Below are 26,679 nucleotides of genomic sequence, written 5' to 3' on the forward strand. Positions count from 1 at the left end.
CTGTGGAATATTGGTCATGTTGGTGTTGATTTGCTCGACCACAGCTAATGGGGTAGGATAGATCATGTTGGTGAAGAATGCTCTTTTTTCATTTAGGTCGCTGATTGTGAAGCCGTCCATCAGTCTTCGTTTTAGTGAGTAAATCTTTTTGCGCTTGGAGGGTTGTTCTGCTGATGGAATGGGCGGCCTTGTTTTAGGGGTTACCTCTGTATTTGTGGGCGAGTTTGGGGCTGAAATTATGTATTGTGGGCTTCCCGGAGGGGTCCTAGGACCAAAATTGGGTTTATAGGATGGCGAATTTGAAGGTCCGGGGGGGCATTCTGGGGACTTTCTAGGGGGCGTGCTGGCGCGTGCTGTTCTCTTAGGGGATGGGGGGTTGTAGTCGGGGCTGGAGCCACGGGGTTTTGTCCACGAGTAAGTCTTCTTTACGCGTTTATTAGGGGCGCCGCCGCCTGAAACATTTAAAGTATAAGCTTTATATAATATCACAGTTAGTTTACATTGTATCACATTGAGTTACAATAAATTTGGGAGGAGCTTTGCTCTCTTACTAAAATTGAAATAATATATGTTTCTATCAACAAAAAATGATATTTGGAGAGATAATTTTCGAATTTGTTTACATATGATTTTTGGCGGTGAAAGGACAATGGGGAATAATTTATATTTACATCAAAATATTGTTATTTTGTGGTTAAGATTTAGCATAAGTTTAACAATGTTTACTAGTAAGTGCAGGGGTTGGATATTGGAAGATATTTTCATATTTAAATTGAAAGAAATTTTTCATTTTGATATTACAAATAGATTTTATTGGTAAATTTTAATTTTTTAATAAGTTGATAAATTTGTAGGGTGTTATAAATGGAAAATAAAATATATATATAGATAGGTTGAGAGATAAATATTACAGTGTAGTCATAATATTACAAAAAAATTCAGGGGGGGGGTAAATGGGAAATAATTTTGTGGGTCTCCAAAAGAAATAATAATAGATAGGATGTGAAGATAAATGTTAAATTGTAGTTAAAATAATAAAAAGAATGCGGGGGGGGGTGGTAAATGGGAAATAATTTTATGGGTCTCCAAAAGAAATATTTATAGATAGGATGTGAAGATAAATGTTACACTGTTGAAAGCTTAAAATTATGGAGGGTTGGGTAAATGAAAAATAAATTTTATATATCCCCAAAATTAATGTTTATGGATAAGTTTTAGCGATAAATGTTACAGTATAATCAAAACATTACAAAATGTGGAGGGGGGGGTAAATGAAAATAAAATTTTCTATATGTAAAATAAGCCTTTATAATTGATGTGTAAGAAGAAATATGTTATTGGAAAATTAAATTTTTGTGTAACAGTAACTTTTAGATTAGCTTGCTTACAGATTATCAATTATAAATGATAAATCTACACTTTTTGTTCGGTTCAAATTTTTAATAGGCTATTTGTTAGCGAGATATAAATATGAAAAATAATAGAGTTACCTGATTTTTTAGGACTTGGTGGATCTAGTGGTTGTATTTCATCGTCAGACTGAAATAATATAAAGGTAAGGAAAAGGTAAAAAAAAGAATATTATTGTGTAGTTGGGAATAGTAAAAGATTGTGGGTTGAAAACATTATTTATAATTTTGTAAATAAAAAGATAAAAAAAATTTGAACCAATATGGTTTAAAGATTTGTTGAAATAAGAGGTTTAGGGGTAGGGGGGGGAAATTTATTTTAGACTAAATAACATATTTTAGTGATTCTATATGAATCTATTATCGGGTTAAATTACATGCTTTCTATATATTAGGGTTATATTAAAACAATTATACTTACAAAGCAGTCATATACTGGCTGTTTCTGCGCCATCATTGAATATGAGTGCTGTATTCTTTCCTAGCCTCTCGTTTCCGGATCCTAATGAGTTAAGTTCTGAAGATCTTGGAGCCGTTGAAGGAGTGGTTCTAGATGGATCTGGCAAATCTGTCCCCAGGTAATCTGTAAGACATATAATATGTAAGGGAAAAAAATTGCATTTTTTGGAAAATATCTATTTATAAAAAAATTCTTATTATTTTAGAGGTTTCCGAATTGACTTGAATACGTGGTTGCTTATCGCGATTCTCGTCCTTGTTCTGTTGTTGGTCTTAACGCAAATGTGTATGGTTTTCGTTAAGTTGGGAGGTATGTTTCTAATTTAATTAAATATTTATGATAAAGAATATATTTTTACTTTTCTATCCGTATTTTGAATTTCCTTATACGGAAAGGAGGGTTAAAATAATGCAAGCGCTGTATGCCGCGTAAAATTTTTTACTAGTAATGAACTAAAATTCGCGTGTGTTTCATTGTTTATATAAATTATTGGAGTGAGGATATTCTTTGTAAAAAAAAATTTTAATTTTTAGCGTTGTTTGAGCGGTGTTTTCGAAGGACAAACAATATTCGGAGAGTGGAGGAGGGAAATGGAGCCCATATTGAAATGAATCCGTTAAACCCTGCTGGAAATAACATCTATGATGATGTTGAGTTCTAGAGAGTGAATTCAAATCGTATTTAATAAAATTATACAAGTTAGTTTAAATAAGAGGTCAACAGAAAATTTGAGGATTTTATTATATTTAATATAAAAATTTGAAAGTAATTTGGGTATTTTTATATGATAAAGCTTGTATAAATTTGTGAAATACGACTTAATTTCTGTGTGTTTCCTATTTAAGAACATTATTAAAAAAAATTTTACCTGATTTTTCAGCACTTTAGTAATGAAATTGATCTAATGATCTCTGTAAGGCAGAGTAATGATAACAAATGTTATTTTAATTATTAAAGTACTTTTCACTGAGTATTGTGTCTATCTTTTTAACTTTTGTAACTGTTTTTCTTCTATGATTATTCACTATAACTTGAATATGTTTTTGCTTTCAGATTTATTAGCGATTATGGAGATTTATTCTGTTTTGTTTGATGTCGACGATGAGACTGGGGGTCAGGAGCTGGGGGTCGGAGATTTTAAGTCGGAGTATGAGGGGGATGGAGGAGACGGGGGAACTGTGTTGTCCGGTGGGGCTGGCAATACCCTGACGATAAATGTGGTGGTGGGGGGCAGTGTTTTTGCGATCTGCGTTCTCTCAATGTAAGTAAAAAAAATTTATTGTTGGTTAATATCGTTATTTTTGAAAACAAAGTAGCAGTCAAGAAATTGTTTTTGTGTGAAGTTGATCTTTGCTATTTTTGTGTTGGCTTCAACAAAGAAGGGTGTGTTTTTTAAGTTGACTAAATCTATATTTAAAATTCCATTCGGGAAGTCTATTGCTTGTAATAGTAAACCATGTTCCAGTTGAGGGCGTTCAAGCTGTATTAAGCATAAAAATTTTTCATCAAAGTGAATTTCAATCTTGGAATCAAGCTTGGTATGTCCTGGCAGGATAACAAATGATGTAAGGGAGGTTAAGTAGTAGTCTGCCTTTATTTGTTCTATTTTAAAGTATGGTGATCCGTGGATGATTAGTTCATACATCTAATATTTTTTTTGTTGTTTCAGGTTGTTTCGGATGCTGTTCAAGCGCTTATGGAGACAATCCACCGGTAAGATTTGTTCTTAAATTTCGAATGGGAATTGGGCTTGATTGTTTAAAATGAAACGTTTAAACAGGTAGTCTATTAGTTTGTAGGTACCATAAATGTAAAATAATACAGACGAGATTAGGGCCGTCACTAGAATAATTGCTACCGGCAGTAAAAACAAGATTGCTATCAAAATACCGATAAATTGGGCTGGGTTCAGTTCATCAGTATGGTTGATTACAGTTTTCATAGATTGAATGTTTTTTAGTCGCCAACCGAGAGATCAACGATGTTGTCGGGTCTGGAGGTGCTGCGGATGAATTAATCCAGGTACATTTTTTAGATTCTGGAAAAGAAATAATTATTTTGTCGATATAATTAAAAGGGAGATGCAATATAATCAAAAAAAAAGATATACAATTTAAGAGTTATAATGCAAGAAAATGTACATAAAAACGAAATATTGAAGGAAAACTTAAAAATATAATATTTTTTTTAGCTGGAACCTGTCAGCGCCAGTGCCAAGACCTGCACTCAGCCCCGCCCCGGCCTGGTGAGAAAGGTAAGAATAGGGTTTAATTTATTAATGGTAGGTAGTTAAGCTTTAAAGAATATTATGCAATTATATTCGGTTCTTAAGAATACTTTATTATTTTAGAGGTTAACTGCGTTCGAGCCCAGAAGGATTAATTTTGTAAGTTTGTATTTCATTTATTGGTGTGGGAGGGGATTTTGAAGGATATTAATAAGTAGTTAAAATAATTTCTTAAGTTATTTATAGGTTTAGTTAGTAAATTTCTCGATTAAAATCTTATTTAATATTTTAGGATGAGGTTTGAAGCGCCTGTTAGTTGTTAAGAAGAATTACTACTGCCCGAATTCCAACATAGTTGGGGGGGGGTTAGTTTAAATTGTTTTTCTTCTTAAAAATTACTAGGGCTAAATTTAGGTAAGACATAAGTAGAGATTTTCGATGGGTTAAGTTATTTATTTGTTAGGAGGGTTTAATTTTAGGGTACGTATTTAATTTAGAATTAGCAGTTGGATAGAAAAAAAAATATGTTGGATTGTATTAACTTTTAGGGGGGGAGAAAAATAGGGGGGGGGAGGTTGTAGAATAAAGGATTGTAGTGGTTTAGTATATGAATGAAAAGAAATTTTACAGGATAAAAGGAAACGAAAGTAAAAAAATTGTGGGTAGGTATTTAAATACGTAATTTTAATTGTAAAAATGTTCGGAAAGGTGGGGGGTTAAATTTGGGGGGGGTAATGAAATTGAAAGAATTAAGATTTCTTTTCGGGCGCAGAGATTTAGGACGAATTTAATTTTAAGGTGGGACATTTTTAAAATTTAAGGAATTAATATTTCTTATCGGGCGCAAGGATTTAAGGTAGGATGAAATTAATTTTAAGGTGGGGGTTAAATTTGGGGGGGGGTAATAAAATTTAAAGAATTAAGATTTCTTTTCGGGCGCAGAGATTTAGGACGAATTTAATTTTAAGGTGGGATATTTTAAAATTTAAGGAGTTAATATTTCTTCTCGGGCGCAAGGATTTAGGTTAGGATGAAAAATAAAAAATGAGAAAATCTTTACTAGAATGTTATTAACCTATGTATTATTATGATGTATATTTTTAGAGGAAAAGACCATTACATTCCTGACAACTGAATAACATTTGGTTTGGAGGGGGGGGGTTTAGGCTATTGAACATTATATCTTAATATTGATGGGTATCGTTAGATTTATTATTGGAATGAAAATGAGTGTAAAGAAAAATTTATCAAGGGATTTGAAGGGAAATTTAAAGGTTGTAAAATTAGGGAAAATATGTAAGGATTTAGAGTTTAGTGCTTTGAAAGTAATTTTAAATAAATTTAGGGGGTTAATTTATTTATGCACTATTGTCAGGTTTGGAATGGCTTTTTCTCAAAAAATAAAAGAATTTTAGTCTTTGACTAAATTCTTAAAGTTATTTAAGATAAAATATTTAAGATTTGGTGTTAAAATTTTGGCTTAAAGTTAAATTAAAGGACTATTTTTGTTTTTAAAATTCAAAATTTGATATTCGAAAATTCTTTATTATCAGGTGTGTGTCTTAAGGTTTGGACGTCCTGGAGAATTTATACCGTAGTATTTTAAGAAAGTCTTTATCTTCTAAATTATGAAACTTAAAAATATTTGGTAAGTATTTGCGTAAAATTTAAGTAAAAGTTAAAAATGGAGTGCGTCATTTTAATGGCGTGGGTTGGATGGAGGGTTTAAATAAAATCGTTAAAAATTTTAGAATATTCTTCAGGAATGTTAACGAAAGACACACCACTGTATAATAACAGAAGTAAAATATGATAGATTTTAATTCATCATTAAATTGATATTGGTAAAACCAAGGAAAGGAATTTGTTTCGAGATACATTAATTTAACACCTATTTGTATAAATGGAGGTAAAAATAGATTTTTATTAGCTTCTTAACGTATCGGAAATAATTTATTTGAATAGATGGTTAATTAAAGGGAACAAGAAGAATTATGGGTGTTAGTTAAGTGCTATGTAAATCAAGTAGCGTTTAAAATCTGTTGTATTAAGGGGAATCATTCTATTGTACTATAAGATTTATGGGTTATGGTGTTAAAATATTTTGAGAGAAGCTAGTGGAAGTTTTGTATTTATCTTCATTATTTTAACAAGGATGTAAATTTTCAAAATTTATTTGTAAATATGTAAAGTTTGTATAAATTAAACTAAAATTTGCAATTTTTAAAGATTTTAAAGTTTAGAAAAGATCGTTTTATAATATTATTAGCATTCTTGTGATAAAAAAAATTGTACCTAAGAAATTTGTATATAAAAGATTAGAGTATTTGACTAAATTACGCTTATATTTCAAAAGAACTTGTACCTGTTTTTAGTAATTATGTGACAGAAATTTATGTAACGTTGTTTTAAAGCGAAAATTAAAATAAAAGTGGTTTATAAATCTCACGTTTTCTTTTCTTATTATAACTGTAAATTAATTAATTAAAATTTGATAAAGAATTAAACAAGAGAGTGTAATAAAATGATTTTGAGGTAAATGTTTTCTTATGAATATTGTTTGATTCTTTATAAATGTTTCAGAAAGATTGGAACTAGTTTTAGTGAAAGAAAAATGTTTTAAAAAATTTTTCACTTCTTTGGAATAAAAAATTGTTTTAAATTTACGGAAATTTGAGGTCAGGATTTATTTTAAAAGATCATAAAGGTTGAATGTTTTCAAATCTTAATTAAAATATTAATCTTTAAATGGTCGTTTTAAAAGATAAAGACGATTAATCGATTGCGTCTTTTTTCTTTATTCGATAATACCTAGTTGTATATTTCCGACACATAAATTTTAATGTAAATCTGCTTTTAAGATCTCGTTAAAAAAAACTGATTTTATGAAAAGAAAAGGTGTTATGATAAACCAATTTAAAACGTAATACCTAGTTATTTTGATTAAGATTAAAAAAAGTTGTATTTATTTCGAATATAATTCTAAAATTTGTACTATTAAGTGGTTGAAAGTAAGATTAAAGTTTATTGAGTAGGAGCAGGTTGGTATGAATACAATGGGTGAAAAATACATTGTAAAATTTTGGTTAGAAATAAGTAGGGGCAATTTAACTTGTGTGTTTAGTGGACCAAAAAAGATTTATGGCACGAGGATACAATAAGCTTGTGCGGAGGGGAGGGGGTTATAAAATTTATGGGGTGGTATTAAGATATTTAGATAAATATTGAGATTTCGTTATCTTTATGGTTATAAACATTAATTTAAATGGTAGGTTGTAAGATTTATGCGGTAAATATTTGGTAAGAAAATTGACAAGAAGTTTTCATCTGCCGAAAATAGATGTAGAGAAACCGTTGGCCAAATATCTGAAGATTTATGTTAGTAATCAAGAAGAACTAGAAATTTGGATTACAGGATGGAAATAAGTTAACCGTTATTGAATATTTGTTTGCAAGAATGTTCTATAAAGCTTAGAAAAAAAAATCTTAATAGTATGGACTTTATCTTATATGTAAATATTGGATCGATTTTAACATGGAATTATAAATGGTTTAAATGTATGAATAATAGAGCTTGGATTTCATTAAAGGAGAGCGGTGAGAATTGCGTGTTCTATAATGCTTAGGATTCAATAAAAATAGGTAATAATGCGATTAAAGAAATTATTAGGTAAGAATAGAAGGTTTAACTTTTATTTTGTAGAATTATAAGTTAAAAATGCTTCATAATACTTAACAATGAGATTAATATACAGGTGAGAAGTTAATTCGAACTGTTCGTTACTTTGATAAAATGAATAAATGAGCGTTTGAAGGTTTAATGCAAAGCGTGTTTTATATTGCTTAGTAAAAAAAGATTAAGATTAGGTCAGAGATTTTTATTTATATGAAAATAAAAAGGCAGTGTTACAATTAAACAGATAGATAATAAGGTGATTAAAGGTTTAATTTCACGTATATATATATAAAAAAAATATTATTAGGTATGTAAAGGAGAAAATTATTTGCTAGACGCGATAACATGTTTATGTATATTAGAAAAAGATTAAGCGTGTTCTATACAGCTTAGGTTAAATTAGAATGGGTCGATTCCAGTATGGTGGGTATGTACACAGTAATTGTTAAAACTATATTATACAATAATTAGGGTGGATCGATTTCGAGATTAGACTAATTATACTTATTATTAGGAGGGGTTAATTATAAACTTGATGCTTGGCACTTAAGTTAGTTAATCAATTAATATGGCGGATATTAAGGAATGTAATTCAATAGAAATATGCTTAGATGCATTGAATTATTAAAGTGTGTAGTATATAGCTTAGATTTACTCATATGATTAGTTTGAATTGGTTGGAATCGATAAAGGTTAATAAAAGGAAATATAACAGAAATAATGTACAATAATTATATTAATAAATACACAAACAAAATTGTAATTTAAATAGTATCATTTGTCGTATTTCTAAAAAATGTGTCGCTATAAAGATTGATGTCAAATCCGAATTTTTTACGTTCTGAAATAGACATAGCATCAAAGAATATGTAAAATACATAATAGAAATAAGGCAGATGATTTCGGAGGATGAAACTAAGTACTCTAGGTGCAAAATTTATTGTAGGATTTAGCTGTTTATAGATAATAGCGGCATTACATAAATTAGAAATAAAAATGAGGTCTTTATGTTTTATAATGATCTCTAGATTAGGTTTTAAGATTCTATCTCTAAAAAGATCTTTTTCAGCTGGCGTAAGGTGTTTAAATTTTAATAAGGATCTGTCTATTATTTCGTCCACGTTCAATATATTGTTTCTGATGGTGCTGGATATGTTATACATCTGAAACAAAAAAAAGAATTATGCATGATTTTTTCTTACCATTTTAATAATGTTATTTTCCATTGGAACTCTTTTACAATGACGTGTAGATTTGAGGAAAAGTTTTTGCACTATGGCTACGAGAATAACTACTAATCCTACAGCTGAAATATCAATTAATATGCCTACGTAATTATCTTCAACATATTCAGGAAATGTCAGATTATTTTTAACTTTATCTTCTTTTTTTCTTAAATAATCTGTCATGTAATCTATTCTATTGTGAGAAAATGTAGATTCCTCGACATCTCTTGCTGAGTTACGCTTGAAGGATACTAAACCAATCTCCATGTCTATGAATGATAAATCACCATCAAAAGTTATATGCGCAGGTAAGTCTGATTGAGCTAAATCAACATTTAATTGATTATTTATAGCATTAATAGTTAATTGGCTGGCTTTATGAAGCAAAACTCCTTCATTTGTTGGTGTAAAGGTATTTGATGGGTTATATTGAAATTCACAAAATTTTAATGTATCATTAAAATTTTCTGAGTTTAAGGCTGTTAGACATTTATTAAGATTTATCCTTTGTTTATAAGATAAAGATTTATCTGATGGCTTAATATATTTATGTAATGAAGGATCAAAAAGATAACCTTCTTCTAAACCAAAATTATTATAATATACAGGAAGTAGTTTGTTTCCTGTTTTTTGGTTGTGATATTCAATCTTTTTAATATAATACGTAGGTATACCATCCTTAATAAATGAATCAATTATTTTAATGTCTGTTTTAGGTGTGTTGTATTCAAAAGTCGAGATGGCAGAGGCCAAGCGATCTGTGATTATGTTTTGTTTGGCTTGTTTTATGGCTTCATAATGTGAGTCCAGGTTAGTAAATAAATAACTTAGTGTTTCTTGTATAAATCGAAATTGGATAATAATTGATGTAAAGGATTGACTGTTGGCTTTAAAAGCGTCCCAAGTAGCATATTTATCAAATGTTATTTTTGTGACCGCATTTAAATAGTCTAATGCATTAAGGGTATCATTTAAAAATTTCTCAGATACTTCAAATTTACCAGATTGGTGATAAGGCGATGGAACCTCTTGTGTGTAATATTGCTGTAATTCAGTAAATTTTTTGTTTATTTCCATAATTTTTTGTATCTGAGTATTTACTAATGATAAATGTACATAATACTCATTTGTTATTAGCGTGTTATATTGTAGGTCGTTACTTGCAGGCAATGGGAATTTTGTATTTGCTTGATCATAAATATTGAATACTGTTGTATTAATTTTGTTAATATCAGGTAATTTACATTCAAGTTTTATAATCGTTTCAAATTTATAATCATACATATTAGTAGTAATAGTGTCGATTAAGAAAAATTGCAAAGAAAATATTGAAGATGGAAGGATTAATATTAATAGATATTTTAATAGCATTATGAATCAAAAATCTTAATATCAACTTTTGAATTAAAATTTACCTTTTTATTCTGATTTTGTGCTTTTTTAAGGGCTGATCTTGTTACAATCTGTTTGTCTTCGTCGTTGTGGTCTTCAGGTTGGTCAACGGGCTCTATGGGAACAACTCCGTTCTCAAGTTCCTTAACAATTGCAATTTCGTCGTCAATAATTTCCTCAGGTGTGTTAAATATTTCTTCAAGAACTATATTATCTGATGATAAAAGATTATCTAATTCTTCTTTATTTATATCCTCATACTGTTTTAGGCAAATATTTTTAACAGAAAGGGGGAGGGGGTCAAAGAGGGGGTCTGAAGGAATGTATTTCTTTATCTCATTTCTGTTTCTTCTTAATTGTTTATTATTTAAATTAGATATAGCTTTTACTACTACAGCTTTTTCAGGGAGTTGTACAATAACAAAGGGTGTTTGATAATAAGTTGTTTTTAACGGGCGTGTATTACCTAAGATTTTGGATTGATCTTTTACAAATACAATGTCTCCAATTTTATAATCTCTGGTAATTCTATTTTTATTTTTGTATGTTGTTCTATCTACATTAACTTTTTCAATTTTTAATTGTGCTTCTTTCCATATTTTTTGTAGAAAGTTATGTTTTTCTTTTATTTGGTCAATGTGGATATGAGCATTTGGATGTATTTTAGGTAGGTTGTCTGATAGAAGCGGATTTTCTGACAAATGTACACCTGGTCCGAAGATGAGTTCAGCTGGAGAGTAACCTGTTTTGTGAATTTTTGAGGTATTATGCAATAGACTGACAGAGCAGCAGAGGAAACTCCAATTGAATGACGGACTAATTGCCAAGACTTTTTTGAAATATGTTTTAAAGAGCCCGACGTATCTTTCTATCCCTCCATGGGAAAATCCTGAGAAGGCTGAGGAATAAAACATTCTACATTTTAAGAAAGCTAAAGTTGAGATTGTCTTTTTTGATACAAAGAATGGGGCGTTGTCAGCAAGTATGCTTTTTGGGTGCCAAAATTGAAATATGTAATTTTGAAAAATATGTAAGAATTCCTCGCTTGTCTTATTGACTACGGGGAAGCAATTAATGAAATTTGTAGCTGGACATTTTACAATCAGTATATGCACAAAACCACTACTACTAGGAAGACTTTCTATTAGGTCCATGTGTAAAATTTCACCTGCCTGGTCACTGATTGGATAGAATCCTAATTTTTCATTTTTGGAGTACTGATTTACAAGCTGACATGCATAACAAGTTTTTGTAAACTTATCAACATATTCTTTTAGGCGAGGATGAAAATAATTTTGGAGATTAAGAATCATTTTATCTTTGCCAGAATGGTTCGTAGCCAGGTGAGCAGAAGCTATATATGCATATAATAGCTTAGAAGGAATATAGAGTTTTGGAATGTCATCTTTGTCAATGTAATATAAAAGTGCATTTTTAATTTTGTATTTATTATTGTTATGTACATAAGTGTCTTCCGTTAATGCTTGGATGTAAATGTCTTTGTATTCTAATTTTTGTTCATCAATAATTCTTTGAGTGGTTAGAATTTTTTCTAAATCTTTCAATGGTTGAAAGATTGAAGTTAAATTTTCAATTATTTTATTATATGAAAGACTAGAGCCTAAGACTTTTTTGCTGAGTTTTGTCTCTTTAAAATCTTTTTCAAATTTTTCTCTAGAGATTTGAGATAAGAGGTTAATATGTACTTCAGGAATGGAGTATGCTGTAATGTTGTTGACTGATAATGATTTTTCAGGTTTTGGATCTTTGTACTCAACAAACTGTGGATGTTGTACTACCCATTTTGCCCAGTCGCCAATGGACATCTCCTCAGCAGGCATATTGTCATCTAAGCTGTCCTTCACATACAGAGGTAATTGTATTTTTACTCTTTCATGTTTTGGGACTTGAAATTTTCTGCTTAGATAATCTGCTGGGTTATTTTTTGAACTTAAAAATGCAAGTGTGACAGTTTTATGGTCATGTTTAATAATTAATCCCCATCGTTTCATTTTTCTACATGATTTTGTGACTCCTTCATTATACATCCAGAGGACTGTTTTATTGTCACATAATGCTAGAGTTGGGTCAAAGCCTCGAAGGTGCTCCATAGCATGTAAGGCATCTAGAAGTGCATTAAGTTCTAGAGTATATATAGCATTACTTTCTACTGTTTCAGGTATAGACTTTGTGTGATAGCAGATAATTTCAAAAGTTCCTCTGTGTTTGCTGAGTTGATATTCTGGGTAAGAAATATTTATTGCTGGTCTTACAATTAGAGTGTCTTTTGATTCATAAAGTAGAAAAATGAGGGGTGCTGCACTTTTAAGTTTAGGTGCATTAAAGATAATTTGTTTTTGGTTATTGAATTTATCTGTTGAGTTTATTATTATTACTGATTTGTATAGTACACGTGCTAGAGCATCAAAAACATTTAAATCTTTGTCTATGGAAATTTCTCCGTTTTCCATATTTTTAATGAAATCTTTCATCATATGACGGTTTGACATGTATGTGTTTTCTAATATCTGCGGGTGGAGGATGTGGTCCCTAATATAGGTCACCATTTTCTTACAAATTGTATTGAATTCTGTAGGGCAATTTGAGACTTTTAGTAATAACTTGAGACTATGACTAAAAGAGTTTTTTACATCTTCACCATATCCTAAGGTTTTATCTAATAGATATTCATGTTTAGGTGGTTGAGATGTTTTTAAGTCTGCCATGAATGCTTTGTGAGATTGGTCTGCTCTTGGATAAAAGATAGGTTTATAAGGTAATTTTAAATCATAAATTATTCTGTGTGTTTTATCGTCCATGTTGATGTATTCTGGGACTTTTAATTTTGGGAATTTTGCTGGAATAATTTGTGCTAGGACGCAGCTATACTGAGAACCTGATGCGCTGGCGGCATCTGTCATAAGAATTTTGGGAACTCCAGGTTGTACAATTTTTGAGTACAATGGAGCTGATGATAAAGTTTTATTTAAATCCAAAATTACTTTTTTATGTGAATCTTTCATAATGAATTTTGTTTTATCGCTTGTGAGTGCTGTTATGTGTTTTATGTCTTTAAATACGTCAAATCCACAAACTGTTCTGAAAGAATTTAACATACCTAAGTATGATTGCAGACATTCTTTAGATTTTGGCATGGGTGCTTGCAACACTTTTTCGACCCTTCTGGGGTCGGCTTGTATAAAGTTGTTGCACACATACCATCCCAAAATGTTGATTTTGCTTTTACAAAAGGATGCTTTTTCTATGGAGATTTTACATTTGTGAAAAGCTAAGCGAGAAACTAATTTTTCTATGCATTGGAAATGAAATTTAACACTTTCCTCATAAGTATCTTTTGCAGGTGTGAAGACAACAATGTCGTCGTAGTAGGTGTCACAGAAATCCAGGTAATCTGGCAACATAAGAGGATAACCATTGTCATCAAAGATTATTGTATTATTTTTATCTCTACTAGGAACATGATTAATGATCATATCTGTGAAACGAGCCAATATAGATGGAGAGCTGGCCAATCCTGTGCATAGTGAATTCATTTGATAGGCTCCAATTTGTGTTGCGAATTGGGTGTACTTGCGGCAGTCTGGATGTATGCTTATGGAATTAAATGCATTTTTTAGGTCTATGACACTGTAAAAGGAAGCATCTCTTAATTTATTAAGGATTGAGCTAACCGTAGGTATGAGTGGAGGCTCTATGGTTATAAGCTCGTTAAGTAGTTTGTAATTGACAACTAATCTTGCTGTTTGAGCTTTATTTGATTTTGCAATTAAGAAACAAGGACTGGCAAACTGACTGAGTTCCGAACCTGATGTGCTGGCTTTGCTGACAATGCCAAGTTTTTCAAGAATTCGAAGAATTTCTCTTAACTGTGCCAGTTCCATTGGAGCCAGGTAATAACATTTTCTGGTTTTTGGAAGAGAGACATGTGGTTTAAGTGTAATTTTATAAAAACCAAGAGTGTCGCTGATTTTACCTGCATCCAGAGAGTGTAGTGAGATTATTTGTGGATATTTATCAATAAAAATGTCTTTTATATATGGCCAGTGTTCAGCATCATAATTGTTTTCTAAGATAATGTCTGATGCATTTTCGTAATAATTTGAAGGAATTGAAAAACCTGAGGGTTGTAAGTCTTCAGGTACAATATCTTTAGTGTTTGGCTTAAAGCCTAATTGTATTGTTTCATTATCATCAAGGAAAGAATCTTCCTGTTCTTTAGTTAATGTAATAGGTGATTCCTCTACCCTATCCCTTTCTTCTGACAAGCTATATTTTGGATCTTTAACGTCATTATTAATTGCATCTGGGTTACCTATAAAATCTTCTGCAAAGTTAAAATCTAAATTAAAAATATTTTGATCTATGTTTGCGGTCTTAGTTTTATCATCTATGTTTTTTAGAAGAGTGATTTCACCTATTGGAGTGATTGAACTGTCAAGGAAAGAGACTTCATGCAGTAAGTTAATTTTATTCTCAATGTAAGAATTTATGGAGATATGATTTATAACAGTAAGTTCCTGGCTTTGTTCAATAAAATCTACATATCCCTGGATTGCGCCATTATAAGTCGTAGGTCCTACATTTTGAACTTTTGCTATTACAGACATTTTATTTCTGTATCTTTGAACAAAACTAGTTGAAGGAAAAATTTTAATATTATAATGCTGAGAGTAAGGAATGTGGTCCTGACTTATAATCACGTGATCGTTTTCTAAAAATTTTGAAGCTGGGGATAATTGAAAATAGATTTCTGTTATTTCTTTAGGTTTAAAATCATTAAGAAAAGCATGAGCTAAATTTAAATTTTCATCAGTATCAAAGTAGCTAGGAACTTCTTGTTCTAAATCATTTGATTTGTATACTATTGGTTGCATATAATTATCGGCTTTAAGACTTTTAATAATTAAGTTTAAATTAAGAAAATCTGTTAATGATAAAATAACTGGGTGTTTGCATTGAAATCTATCTTGGAATTTAACAATGTACAGTTTAATAATTTGTGGTTTATCTTTATAATCAAATTTAATTTTAAAATCGATCGTTCCTAATAAAGGTATTTTGTGACCCGTGTAAGACTTTAAACTAATATTTGTAGGTTGAATCATGTCATCCCATTCATCATTATCAAAGTATGGAAACAAATCTTTTAAATAAGAAAAAGAACAAATAGATAAATCAGCACCTGTATCCAGCATAGAGGTACATGATCTATAGTCATTATTAGTTAGATGTATTAACATTGGTATATATAGTTTCCGTCCATATGTAGGTTTTAGATCCATAAAAATAAGTTGATGCTTGTCAGATTTTAGGGTGTTTAAAGAAATCACATTTAGTTGCTATTGTGATTTAATTCGATTTCTATATTCTTGATTCACTACTCTCATATCATAATCCCTGTGTTTTCCTTCCCTTTTGGCTTGAATAAAAGCGGGTCTGCGAAAACATAAGTGTTCAGGGTGGAGAAGTTTCATTTCATTTTTTGTTGCTTTAAGGCAGATGGTGCAAGGTACATTTGTTGGTGGCTGAACTTTTAATTTACCATTATCTAAACGCATTTGTCTGCATCTAGTTGATTCATGCCCAGATTCACCGCATAGAGGGCAATTAATTTTATTTTTATATTCTTCTACAGGTTTATTGTGGTGATATTTGTGAGAACCAAAATTATCGAAGAATTGGTCTCTAAGACGTTTAGAAAAATTTTGCGGATTATATTGGCCATTTTTATATTGGTTATGAGGCTGTTTACTATAGCTAGCATTGTTAATATTATTATTATTTTTATAATTATTATTATTCCTGTAATTATTAATGTTATTTCTGTTGATATTATTATTTCTTTGGTAACTCTGACCAGGATTATATTGTGGCTTTTTATTTATATAAGAAGATTGATTATTATAATGATTTTTATTATTATTATTGGAGTTATTTGAATAATTTCTAGAGTATTGGGGCGTCCCGCCAATATCTAATGAATTTATATAGCTCCTGTTATAATTAGAGAAATTGGATCCATTATTATAAAATATATAATTATCTTCTATATCGAGATTATTGATGAAGTGCCTATTATTTTTATAATTATTATAGCTAGATTTTGCATGATTATTGTTATTATACGTAGATCTACGATTTTCATCAAAATTTAAAGCATTTACAGAGTGTCTAGGTGTATTGTATTTGCTGTAGTGTATAGACTTCATTGGTTTGCTAGCATAAAGTTTTTCTAATTCTAGATCTATGAGGTCAGAATAAACTTTTAATGAAGTACTAAATTCAGCAAAAGATGCGTTACGGCCGTAGTAAGCATTGCACTCTTTTTCAGCTTTAAGTACGTACTCTGAGCATTGGCGGGGCAATGCTTTCTTTAAAGCACTTATGACTTCAGCATTAAAGCATGAATTTCTGGAGGTTTCATCATGAATAAGTGCCGCACGGTTCCCTAATTCAAGAATGTCTGATTCAATACTTGATAAAGTTGAATTAGGGGGAGGATTATATTGTAATAATTTATCTCTAGCTTGGAATGGATTTATGCGAGTATCATATTTTTTTAATAGGTTTGAATAGATATCGCTAATAGGCAATTTTGAGCTTATTTGATCAGATATAAACTGATAAGGTTCATTTGTAAAACTTTTTTGTAAGAATCTTTTAAATTCAGCCTCTGATAAACACATGTCCTCCTGAAACTCGTTAAGATTTGTTAAATGTTCAGCAATGGAAGGAGAGGAAGGACTTTTAGTGTTGAATTGTTTTTTTGGAAATAGATTATGAGCTAAGTTTCTTTTATACTCATCATGAGTTAAGATATCTGTAGGAGAATATTTTGAAGGGGCCACTATAGTTTCCATGGTTGTAAATTTTTTATCCGCTGTATAATTTTTTATTAAGTGATCTAATTTTAATTTTTCTTCTCTGATTTCTTTTTCAATGCGTTTTTTATTTTGTTGTAAATGTTCTTGATAATCATTACTTATGTCTTCTATATCAAGATTTGGAGCAGGAATGTCAGATTTTTTACTCAAAGCAATTGAAGTGCTAGCTAGGTTTAAAAGTAATCGACCGATAGGGTCTTGTAATGTTTTTGCCACATTTTCAGTAATTAGATTATTATGATGATCATCATTTATTAAATTATTATCTGTATTTTGAGATTCCATTATGATTGACCCCGCCTGTGACGTAGGTCTTGAGGGGGATTTTTCGCTTCTTTTAAAGATGCTTGTCATATTTTGACTTAATTAGTTTTATAATATTTTCGAAAGTTGAGAAAAATTGATTTATAAATTCAGCAAAACTTTTTAACAATTGTATATTAAAAATAGATAAAGCTACTAAACCTAATAAGGATACGAAAATAATAAAAGATAAGGCAATACACTTACCTAAAATTTTGAATGTTTTTCAGGTAGAAGACCAAAGATCGCTGTTTTGACGGGACTCTTCTCTGTTGATGTTGTGGTGTTATATACCGGATCCGTCAGAAATCACAGGTCTCCTTAATATTACTAAGAGTTATTATCACAGAAAGTTTTTCACAGCAAATTAGAAATACTTATTAATGGTGTAGAATACACAATCCGATAGGAAAAGAATTCGAGAACTATGAAAAAAAGTTGGAAAAGAGTTTATTAGTAGCAAATTAAAGTTATAATGTCAATTAGAATAAAAATAAGAGGTATCCTTTGAGTTATATCTAAAAAAATAGCAAAATTTTCAAGTGCTTTATCAGATTTTAAATTGTCTAATTCAAGTTTATAAACTAAATTATTGGCTGTTATTTTAGTGTCAATTGACGCAATTAAAAATAGTAAGATGATAGTATAGAGAAGTTGTTTTGTCTTGTACAAGATATAGATTGTCAAAAATATTAAGTATATATCAAGGAAGTAAATGTTCTTGGTAAAATGCAATGGGTCCGTATAGAAAAATAAGGTAAGAGAACTTAATTAAAAATTTTCTTAATAATTCTTATCTATCTAAGATTCAAAAGGACGTCGCGCCACCTGTAGGAGTGTTAATAGCGTTTACCGCTATTCTATACCTTGCGTTATCAAAAGAACAGATTTTAACCTATCTATCCTTTGAAATTAGAAGACGTACGTATCAGCCTTCCTACCTGCAAAGCAATCCTTTAAATGTTGGTTCAGTAAGTAGTTAATCCTAGTCCCGACTCTCAAGGAAACCCAATTCTAACCGATAAGGTCCTCCCTTACTTAACGGCTTGCCACTAATTCCCTCGACAGTGTTATATTCGAGCTAGGTAAATTATAGAGTAGTTTTCAAACGAGTTTACCAATTAATAACTAATTCCTTATTATTTTATAATTTTATTTTACAAGACTTAATTTAAACACAAAACAATCACAAGATATTAATCAGATTTTAATTAAATTACAAGATCTCAAGATTTAATAATATTAGATTTATATAAATGGTGGAATAATACTTATGAATTAACTTACAAGTCAAAACAATTCAAGATTTAATGATATTGGATATATAAAAGGTGGAGTTATACTTATGAATTAAAGGACAAGACAGAACAATTTATATTCAAAATGGTTGCAATAATTTAGAATAAGACCAAACAAAATTGTACACAAAACTTATTTAACACAAAGAATTATCAATTAATGTATACTTAATTACAGACGTGATAGGTATACCTATCTCAATGGATTATTAATTACTTAAGTATTAATTACTATTCAAAGTTATTTCTTTATTTTAAAATGATAATCAATCAATAGCGTCGGATTTTTACTGAGGCTTTAAAACAAATCTTTTACTTAATGTTTAGTTTAAGATTTAAAATTAAATAATCAACCAATGGTGTTAAATGTTTACTGAGGCTTTAAATAAATGTTACTTTAAACTTTAGCTTAGGATTTAAATTAAATAATCAACCAATGGTGTTAAATGTTTACTGAGGCTTCAAATAAATGTTACTTTAAACTTAGCTTAGGATTTAAATTTTAAAATCAACCAATGGTGTTAAAGGTTTACTGAGGCTTTAAATAAATGTTACTTAAAACTTTAGCTTAGGATTTTAAAATTAAAATCAACCAATTGTGTTAGAATTACTGAGGCTTTAATTAATATTACTTAAACCTTTGGCTTAATAAAATTGTTATCAAATGTCAATTATTTCAGGTAGTCAAATTCAACCACTGTTTGGTGTATCTTTGGATATGATTAAGGTAATTTAACCAAAGTTTTTGAAGTAAAACTTACTGGATTTCTATAGATCTGGAATTAATTTTCTATGGACTATGTTCTACAAGTGAGATGCTTTAAGTTTGGTGGCTATGAGAAGAGTGAGTAATTTCCAGAAATCCTTTCCTTTTATACTTTTTGGGGACGCTTGTTGCGCCCCCTAGACGTCTGGTTCTAACCATAATTAATGGCCATCTTGGCTATCTGTTGCTATGATTGTCACATTTCAGACGTCTAACCTTTTATGGTTGTTGGTTTTAGACGTCTAAATCACTGATATTTTCACTTTCTAACATGGTGAAATTTGGCATACTAGACGTCTAGTTTTTGATCTGTGGATAACTGTTTATTGGGATTGTCACTTTTAAGGGTAAAACTTTCCCTTTTTTCACTTTCCTTCTGTCCAACAAGTGTATGAGTCACTGGGTTATGAACCCTGGTGTGTGACAAAGTTCATTGACTGCCTAATACAATCTCATCTTGACAACCATTCTTCCACCAAAGGCCTGTAATATTTTAAGTTTGATTATAAAGGAAATGGTTGTGGTTTTTAAATTTAAAGATGTGATAAAAAGGAACGAATAAATGATTTGTTGATTTTGAACTTTTTTATCCTTGTTACAATATTTTATTAAAACAAACATTTTATAGGATACTACTTGGATGTTGCATTTTGGACAAGGACAAGCTATGTTAGAAGGTAAGTGTTTTAAAGCTTACTTTTTACACTACCGCCTGTTCATCCCAGAGTATGCCGACCTCACCTACGAGATGAATCGGCAGAAAACGGCCAAGACCCTGGCCTGGACGCCTGAGATGAAAGCCCAGCTGCTACAGCTCAAGGACAAGTTCCGCCAAGCCCCCATCCAAGCGCCGCCTAGGTTTGACTTGCCGGCGGTGTTCCAGCTCACCACAGACTTCAGCAGCCGCGCCATCTCTGCCATCCTTAGTCAATGCCAGGACGGCAAGGAGAGGCTGATTGCCGCCGTGGGGCGCAAGACAACCGACCCCGAGACTCGCTACCCGTCCTGGAAGGGAGAGATGGCCGCCATTATGTATGGAATTCGGAAATTTCACGGCATCTTGTCCTACCGCAGCTTCCAGATCAACACTGATTCCTCAGCCTTGCTACAGATGAAGTCGCTGAACACATCCACAGGGATGGTGGCTCGCTGGCAGGAGGAGCTAGCGGCCCTGGATTTCACTGTCTGCCACCGTCCTGGCACCCAGAACACCAACGCCGACGCCCTCAGCCGCCGGGAGGACGATAACATGCCGACAGCTACCGCCGAAGAATTAGCAGAGCAAGCTGAGTACATTCACCCCCTCTGCCAGCTAGGGGAGTCCGCAGCTAGCCGGCCCTCTGCCGCACGACTGGACCCGGCTAGAGTGTTAGAAGCACAGACACAGGACCCTCTCCTGCTCCGTGTCCGCCAGTGGGTGGCCGATGGCAAAGCCCCAACCAAGGCTGAGCTGCGCGGCAAGGAACGAGACGAGCAGCAGTACGCCAGCCGCTTCGCAGCCCTGGGACTTGACGAGCATGGCTGCCTCACCACCACTGACCAGACCCTGACAGGAGAAAGAACAAGATACCTGCTGCCTTCGGCCCTCCAGCAGGACGCGTTCTTTTTAGCCCATGGGACCCCCATGGCCGGGCACTTTGGAATGGACGCTACTATTGCCCGCGTCGCCATGCATTTCTGGTGGCCCAACCTGTCCCGTGACGTCCGCCTGATGGTTCAGACTTGCCCTGAGTGTGTACAGAAGGTTACCAAGGAAAGGTTGAAGTTAGGAATACATGTGCCCTCCCGCCAGGGGTATCCACAGCAAGTCCTGTTTATTGACCTGGTGGGGCTGGAGGGGCACGGACACGCAGCTATCACGCGCCCCTCACGCAATTATACAACCGGGAGGCGCTGCCTCCCCTTTTACCACAGCTGCCCCCGCAGCCTGTCTACCGCCGTGGGCTAAGCCCTTGTGTCCCACACCCCCTTCAAACCTAACCATTGTTATAATCTGTTGTATATAAATAGTAAACATTCATTGTAAATATTATTCAGTTAAATATATAATTTCTGTATGACTAAATCCTGCTAGTTTGTTTTGGTAGAATAATTCAAGGCTAAGGCTCGTTGGACTCGAACTCGCAACCCTGTGAGCTGAAACGTTCGGCTTACCACAATTGTACCTTATTTATTGACATAAATAATGATTAACTTTGCTTAATAGTTATTTTTATCTTTATTTAGATAACACTGTGTATAATCACAATCATAGTGTTGTAATCATTACCAGACAATTCAATAGTGTTAATCATTGCCATATAGGGTCATCATTCAGAGAAAGAGGGGACAATTGGCTGTTTATTACGCTAGTCCCCAGAGTTTTATTAACTTTGGGGACTTGGCTCATTAAGTTCCAAACACAAATTAAAATCTACAGAAGGGGTAATTTTGTGAATCATAATTGGGGATTTAAATCAATTTATCGGCCATTGTCTTATCCCTTTAGATTCCTGGTTTATGATGTAACTGCGGCTGCGTCTCTAGTGTCTAGCGAGTTTGTATTCTAAAGGGAAGGAATGGACAGAAAAAATTGCATTAAACCAACCCAAAACTTAAATCTAGATAATAAAATAGCTTAACACCATCTCAGTACCTATGTTTTACTTTCCTAAAATGGAGATATAAATCTGATTGATAGTTATTAGAATCTTAAAATTAATAAAAAAAAACTCACTACTTTATTTAATAGGCCCTAGTTAAAGAATATATATAAAACAAAGAGTGTAATGAAACCTGCATGGTTTATTTACATCAGAAGTACATAGCTCCATTCTTCTACCTAACTCCTAAAAAATAGAAATAGATTGATTAATAATTTACCAATAATTTGTAAGAGGACTGCCAATGACAACAGAAATATTATAATCAACAGACATATGCCCAGAACCTGGTTTATGCCCAGGACAACCGACCATTTAATTAAAATATCTTTGTCAGGAAGTTCTATCTATGCATATTTTACTACCAGCAAAGCGACATGTCGAGCCAAGGCTCAACTTGTCACGTTAAGGCTCAGTCCATAGTCCTTTCGTGGCAACGCACCTTAAGGGGCGATTCTTCGTATTTTACTGTAGCTTTTCTTCTATTTCTAGCCCCTGCCCAATATAAACTAACCTAACCTAAAATAACCTATAAAAAGCCATGTACAGAAGGAATAATATTGTGTATCATCATTGGTGATGTACACTAATTTATCGGCCATTGTCTTATCCCCTTAGATCCCTGTTTACATACCTGTTGAAGTGGATTGTATGGATCCAAAACCTGTCAAAACCAAAACAATATGCAATAGTGTACAATTAGGCAGAGATTAATGATAGGTATATAGGGGAAATTATTTGTGGATTTTCTAATTTTCTAATTTATTCTAAAGAAAAGGGATTCTATTTCCCCACCCCACCCTCCTACCCCAAATAAATTTTAGGGTGCCGTAGGAAAATTAAAACGCTTGGACTTCCATGATATGCGCCAGAATTTCTTGTATAAGCTGTGACAATAAAACTTTCTTCTTGGTTTATGTTTTTTAAGCAAAAAATATTAAAAACCATAAAAAAAACGCATTAATATGTGACAACATAAACAAAAAAATCTTCATACGATTTAGCAAATGACATTAATTTAGTATTTTTAGATGATTGTTGAGAAATATCTGAAAAATAGCCTTTAACCAACCAAGTTAGAAAAGGAAAATTTCCTTAAGTTTCCTGGTGGATTGGCAGATTTTAGGGCTTAAGAAGGCCTAATATTTCTTTTATCTATGGTTAATAAGATGAAATATTTATAGAGTAGCTGCTTCTAATTAATATAAGTGCCACTCAGAAATCTAAATGGAAAAGACAATGAACGATAAATTGAGATACATCCCTAATGATGATACACAAAATTACCACTTCTGTATATTACAATTAGTGGATGAAACGTTCGGAGACTCAACTTAATCAACCAACTAATAAAATTCAATAAAAGTCCCCAATAAGAAAACGTTACTATAAAACTTTGGGGACTAGTGTATAAAACAGCCCAATGTCACTTCCTTCTCAGAGTGCCACTGCAGATATTCATAATAGTGCATATCCTTATTAAGAAATATAGGGATAAGACAATAGAAGATAAGTTAATATTCCTCCTAATTGATATAAAAGCCTATAGAGATCTTATTTTGGCGTATCTCTGAAGCAAATCATGCTTAACGATGTACATAATTGTATGGTCAAACAACCTTTAGACAATAAACTATTTGATTGCATGACCTGTGTCTGGAAGTTGTAATTGTGCATGGTAATAAGTCGAGCAACTGACATAGCAGCAGAAGGAAACATATTGAACATCTTTCCTTAACATTAAAATATGGTTTTCAACGTCTTATTTTATCCTTGTTTTTTTTAAATGTGAAGCATTTCTAATGTATAGGGTCTGTCCATCCGTAAAGGAAAAAGCTATTATTGTTAATTAAAGCAAATAATCAAGTCTGTATCTGACCATCTAATAGATTGAACTGTTTTATTTGACAATATTCAGTTTCCTTTATTTTTTAATGTTTATGATATTAACTGCATAACATATTGTTACTTGTTTGCAATACAAATTATGCAATTTATTTAAATTAAACTTTAGAGCTGCTATTATATCAACATAAATGAAAATATCCAAAGTCATTACATAAGTACTGAGTAGTGTTGTAATATCAATGCATAGCTTTTAAGTAGCTTTTTGTTTTGTCCGTCTGTTAGTATATAAAGCCATGGAGAAATATGATTTTCTTGATCATAGAAAGAAAACGAAGTTGCGGGTTTCGTCGTATTTTAACAGTAGCTTTAGTCCCTGTGGGGGCTCTAGCCCTGCGGTGCATATTTTCTAATCCTGCGGGGGCAATCATTAACATTTACTTAACCTAACCTAACCTAAAATAACATTTCAAAGGATACTGTGAAAATAGATGAAACCCGCAACCTCGTTTTCTTTCCATGACCCGATTTTCTTAGCTTTTCAAGATATATAGCTGACTTTTTTGTGAAGATTCCATATGTCAATGAGAATCCAGTGTATAATTTACCGTATCCACCGTTCCGTCAGCCATGATACAAAAATATAAATTTAAAAGACATAAAACAAAAAAATAAACTCATTTCCATAAATGCAAAACAGACACATAAAAGTTTTAGATATTAGTCTAGATTTAAAACTTTTCATGTATATATATTGAATCATTATAAAAACTCATTGGTATTATTTAGGAGACAAATACCCACTAGTCCTTGAATGTACACAATTTAAAATATACAGGGGCTTCTACATTACTACTATTTAAGGTTGAGTGTATAATTCGTTTTCCAGTATGGTTTTGAAAAATATTATTATCCACTGAATTAAAATTGGTTCTCAGCCATAATAGATAATCATGTATAGCATCGTATTACAGACAATATTAAGCGAAAATTAAAATAAAAATCATGAAATTAGTGCTAGTATAAATAAAATATCTAATATCCGCGGAAAGCTGTATAAAATACGATGTGATAAATAACTATTCTTGTTATGTACATTTTATGAAAAATATAGAAAAAAACTCATATGTGCTGTACAAAATCGAATCTTGAATTGGATCAACCATATTTTACAAGTTTTAGTTCAGAGTTTTGTATTATGTATTATGGTATGTGGTATGTCATCTCTTGTTTACTTCTTGGCTAGAATTAAAGATTTTTATTTTTGTGAAGATTCTTTGCTCAATGTTTATCTATAGAACTTTATAACTCACTCAATAGCTGTCAGTCTATCTTGTAATTTTGTTTTTATTTTAATAAATTGTATCATAATTTCAAAGCTTTACTATTTGTCAGGGTTCGGTAGCAGCGCGTCAGCTGTCTGTAAGTCTCAGGCAAATTAACCTTTTAAATCTTTATAAATTTAAATTAGTCTTAGTCGCTGCTGACGCGGCGCGTGGCTGTTTATGAATTTTATTTATTATCCTCGATAATTTATCTCATGGAAACATGTTATCTGAATTTTAACGCTATTCTAATGCATATAGTTGTTCCTGCCTCCAGAACTGTAAAAGATTTCAACTTCTCCATATCTGCATCACTGAACTGAGATGTCTAAAATATACAATTAATTAACTTTCAAATATCTTAGTAAATTTAGTGATAATGCCTTAGCCCAGAAACAGGCCCTATTATTGTTGGTGGTCTCAATTTAGATGATCATTTGAAAGAGTAGTAAAACGAACACAAACACTTGTCAGAACTTAATTATAAGAACACAAAATTGTATGTAAATTTGTTGCAAAATTGATTTAATACAGGATACTGTTTGAGAACATATTTACATTTTTAGGAATATCTTATAGAGAAGTTTTGCCTATAACATTGTTATTTGTTGTCTTAGGAATCATTATTCCAATAATCATTTAGCTTGGCTAGTAAGGTTACTTCCAGTTTGGCTTTTAATGTGATTCAAATTCGTTGAAAAAAAACTGGTCTTAGGACAAACTGATAAAAAACAATTGTGCACAAAAAAATATCTTAATATTAAACCCTATTTTGTTTAATACAGTTAAATTGTACAACTATTGTTGGCTTCAATTCAATTCTATACATGGCATGAAGCTAAAGGGCACTAAAACCAGAAAATGTCTATGTAATCACTATTTATGCTCTATTTTAAACAAACTTTTTTTCTTAAATAACTATTCTCATATAGAAATTTTACGTTTTTCAGACCATTACAGAAGGTTGAAGAAGCAATTGCAATTCGTAATTGGTATCTCTACCTAATTCGTTTTTTTCTATCTCTTTGACTTTCAACATTTGACAAATTTGCAAAAATTTGCATAAATTGTTTAGGCAAAAATTATGGGAAATTCTCTCTCATAGGTTATTGGATCATATCGAACCCTCACCTCCCTCCCCCTCCCCCCACACAGACTTTAAGACCTTAAAGTTAAAAATTAGGGAAGGAGGGTAGTACTCCGCT

The 26,679-nt window shown here is 31.8% G+C and overlaps 2 protein-coding genes and 2 long non-coding RNA genes across 4 annotated transcripts in view; 3 read left to right on the forward strand and 1 right to left on the reverse strand.

The window, feature by feature from the left end:
- Positions 1-26,679, reverse strand: part of LOC145332161 (glutamate receptor ionotropic, kainate 2-like) — an 82,352-nt gene that overhangs the window by 52,908 nt on the left and 2,765 nt on the right. The window contains exons 3-5 of the mRNA XM_080177114.1: positions 25,746-25,802; positions 22,939-22,968; positions 22,438-22,490 (exon numbers count right to left, since the gene is read on the reverse strand). Of these exons, the coding sequence (XP_080033240.1) occupies positions 22,438-22,490; positions 22,939-22,968; positions 25,746-25,802 (140 nt within the window). The remainder of the gene's footprint in view (positions 1-22,437; positions 22,491-22,938; positions 22,969-25,745; positions 25,803-26,679) is intronic.
- Positions 2,420-4,553, forward strand: LOC145332342 (uncharacterized). Its single transcript, XM_080177332.1, has 6 exons — positions 2,420-3,130; positions 3,539-3,582; positions 3,830-3,891; positions 4,061-4,123; positions 4,220-4,255; positions 4,389-4,553. Exons 1-6 carry the CDS (start codon positions 2,796-2,798, stop codon positions 4,398-4,400), a joined length of 552 nt encoding a protein of 183 aa, XP_080033458.1. The 5' UTR covers positions 2,420-2,795; the 3' UTR covers positions 4,401-4,553.
- LOC145332163 (uncharacterized) lies at positions 8,958-10,228 on the forward strand. The gene is made up of 3 exons (XR_013884069.1): positions 8,958-9,306; positions 9,715-9,808; positions 10,151-10,228. It is a non-coding gene; the product is annotated as an uncharacterized LOC145332163 (long non-coding RNA).
- Positions 13,088-15,402, forward strand: LOC145332215 (uncharacterized). The gene is made up of 3 exons (XR_013884084.1): positions 13,088-13,166; positions 14,183-14,301; positions 14,812-15,402. It is a non-coding gene; the product is annotated as an uncharacterized LOC145332215 (long non-coding RNA).

This window comes from Acartia tonsa, chromosome 11, assembly GCF_053477335.1.
Source record: "Acartia tonsa isolate MP-2025a chromosome 11, ASM5347733v1, whole genome shotgun sequence".
Taxonomy (NCBI): domain Eukaryota; kingdom Metazoa; phylum Arthropoda; class Copepoda; order Calanoida; family Acartiidae; genus Acartia; species Acartia tonsa.

Excerpts from the sequence above, each read along its gene's own strand:
- LOC145332342 (XM_080177332.1), top strand. The coding sequence starts at position 2,796 with ATGATAACAAATGTTATTTTAATTATTAAAGTACTTTTCACTGAGTAT. Across the intron at positions 3,892-4,060 it reads CTGCGGATGAATTAATCCAG|CTGGAACCTGTCAGCGCCAG; the intron begins GTACATTTTTTA and ends TATTTTTTTTAG. Across the intron at positions 4,124-4,219 it reads GCCCCGGCCTGGTGAGAAAG|AGGTTAACTGCGTTCGAGCC; the intron begins GTAAGAATAGGG and ends TTATTATTTTAG.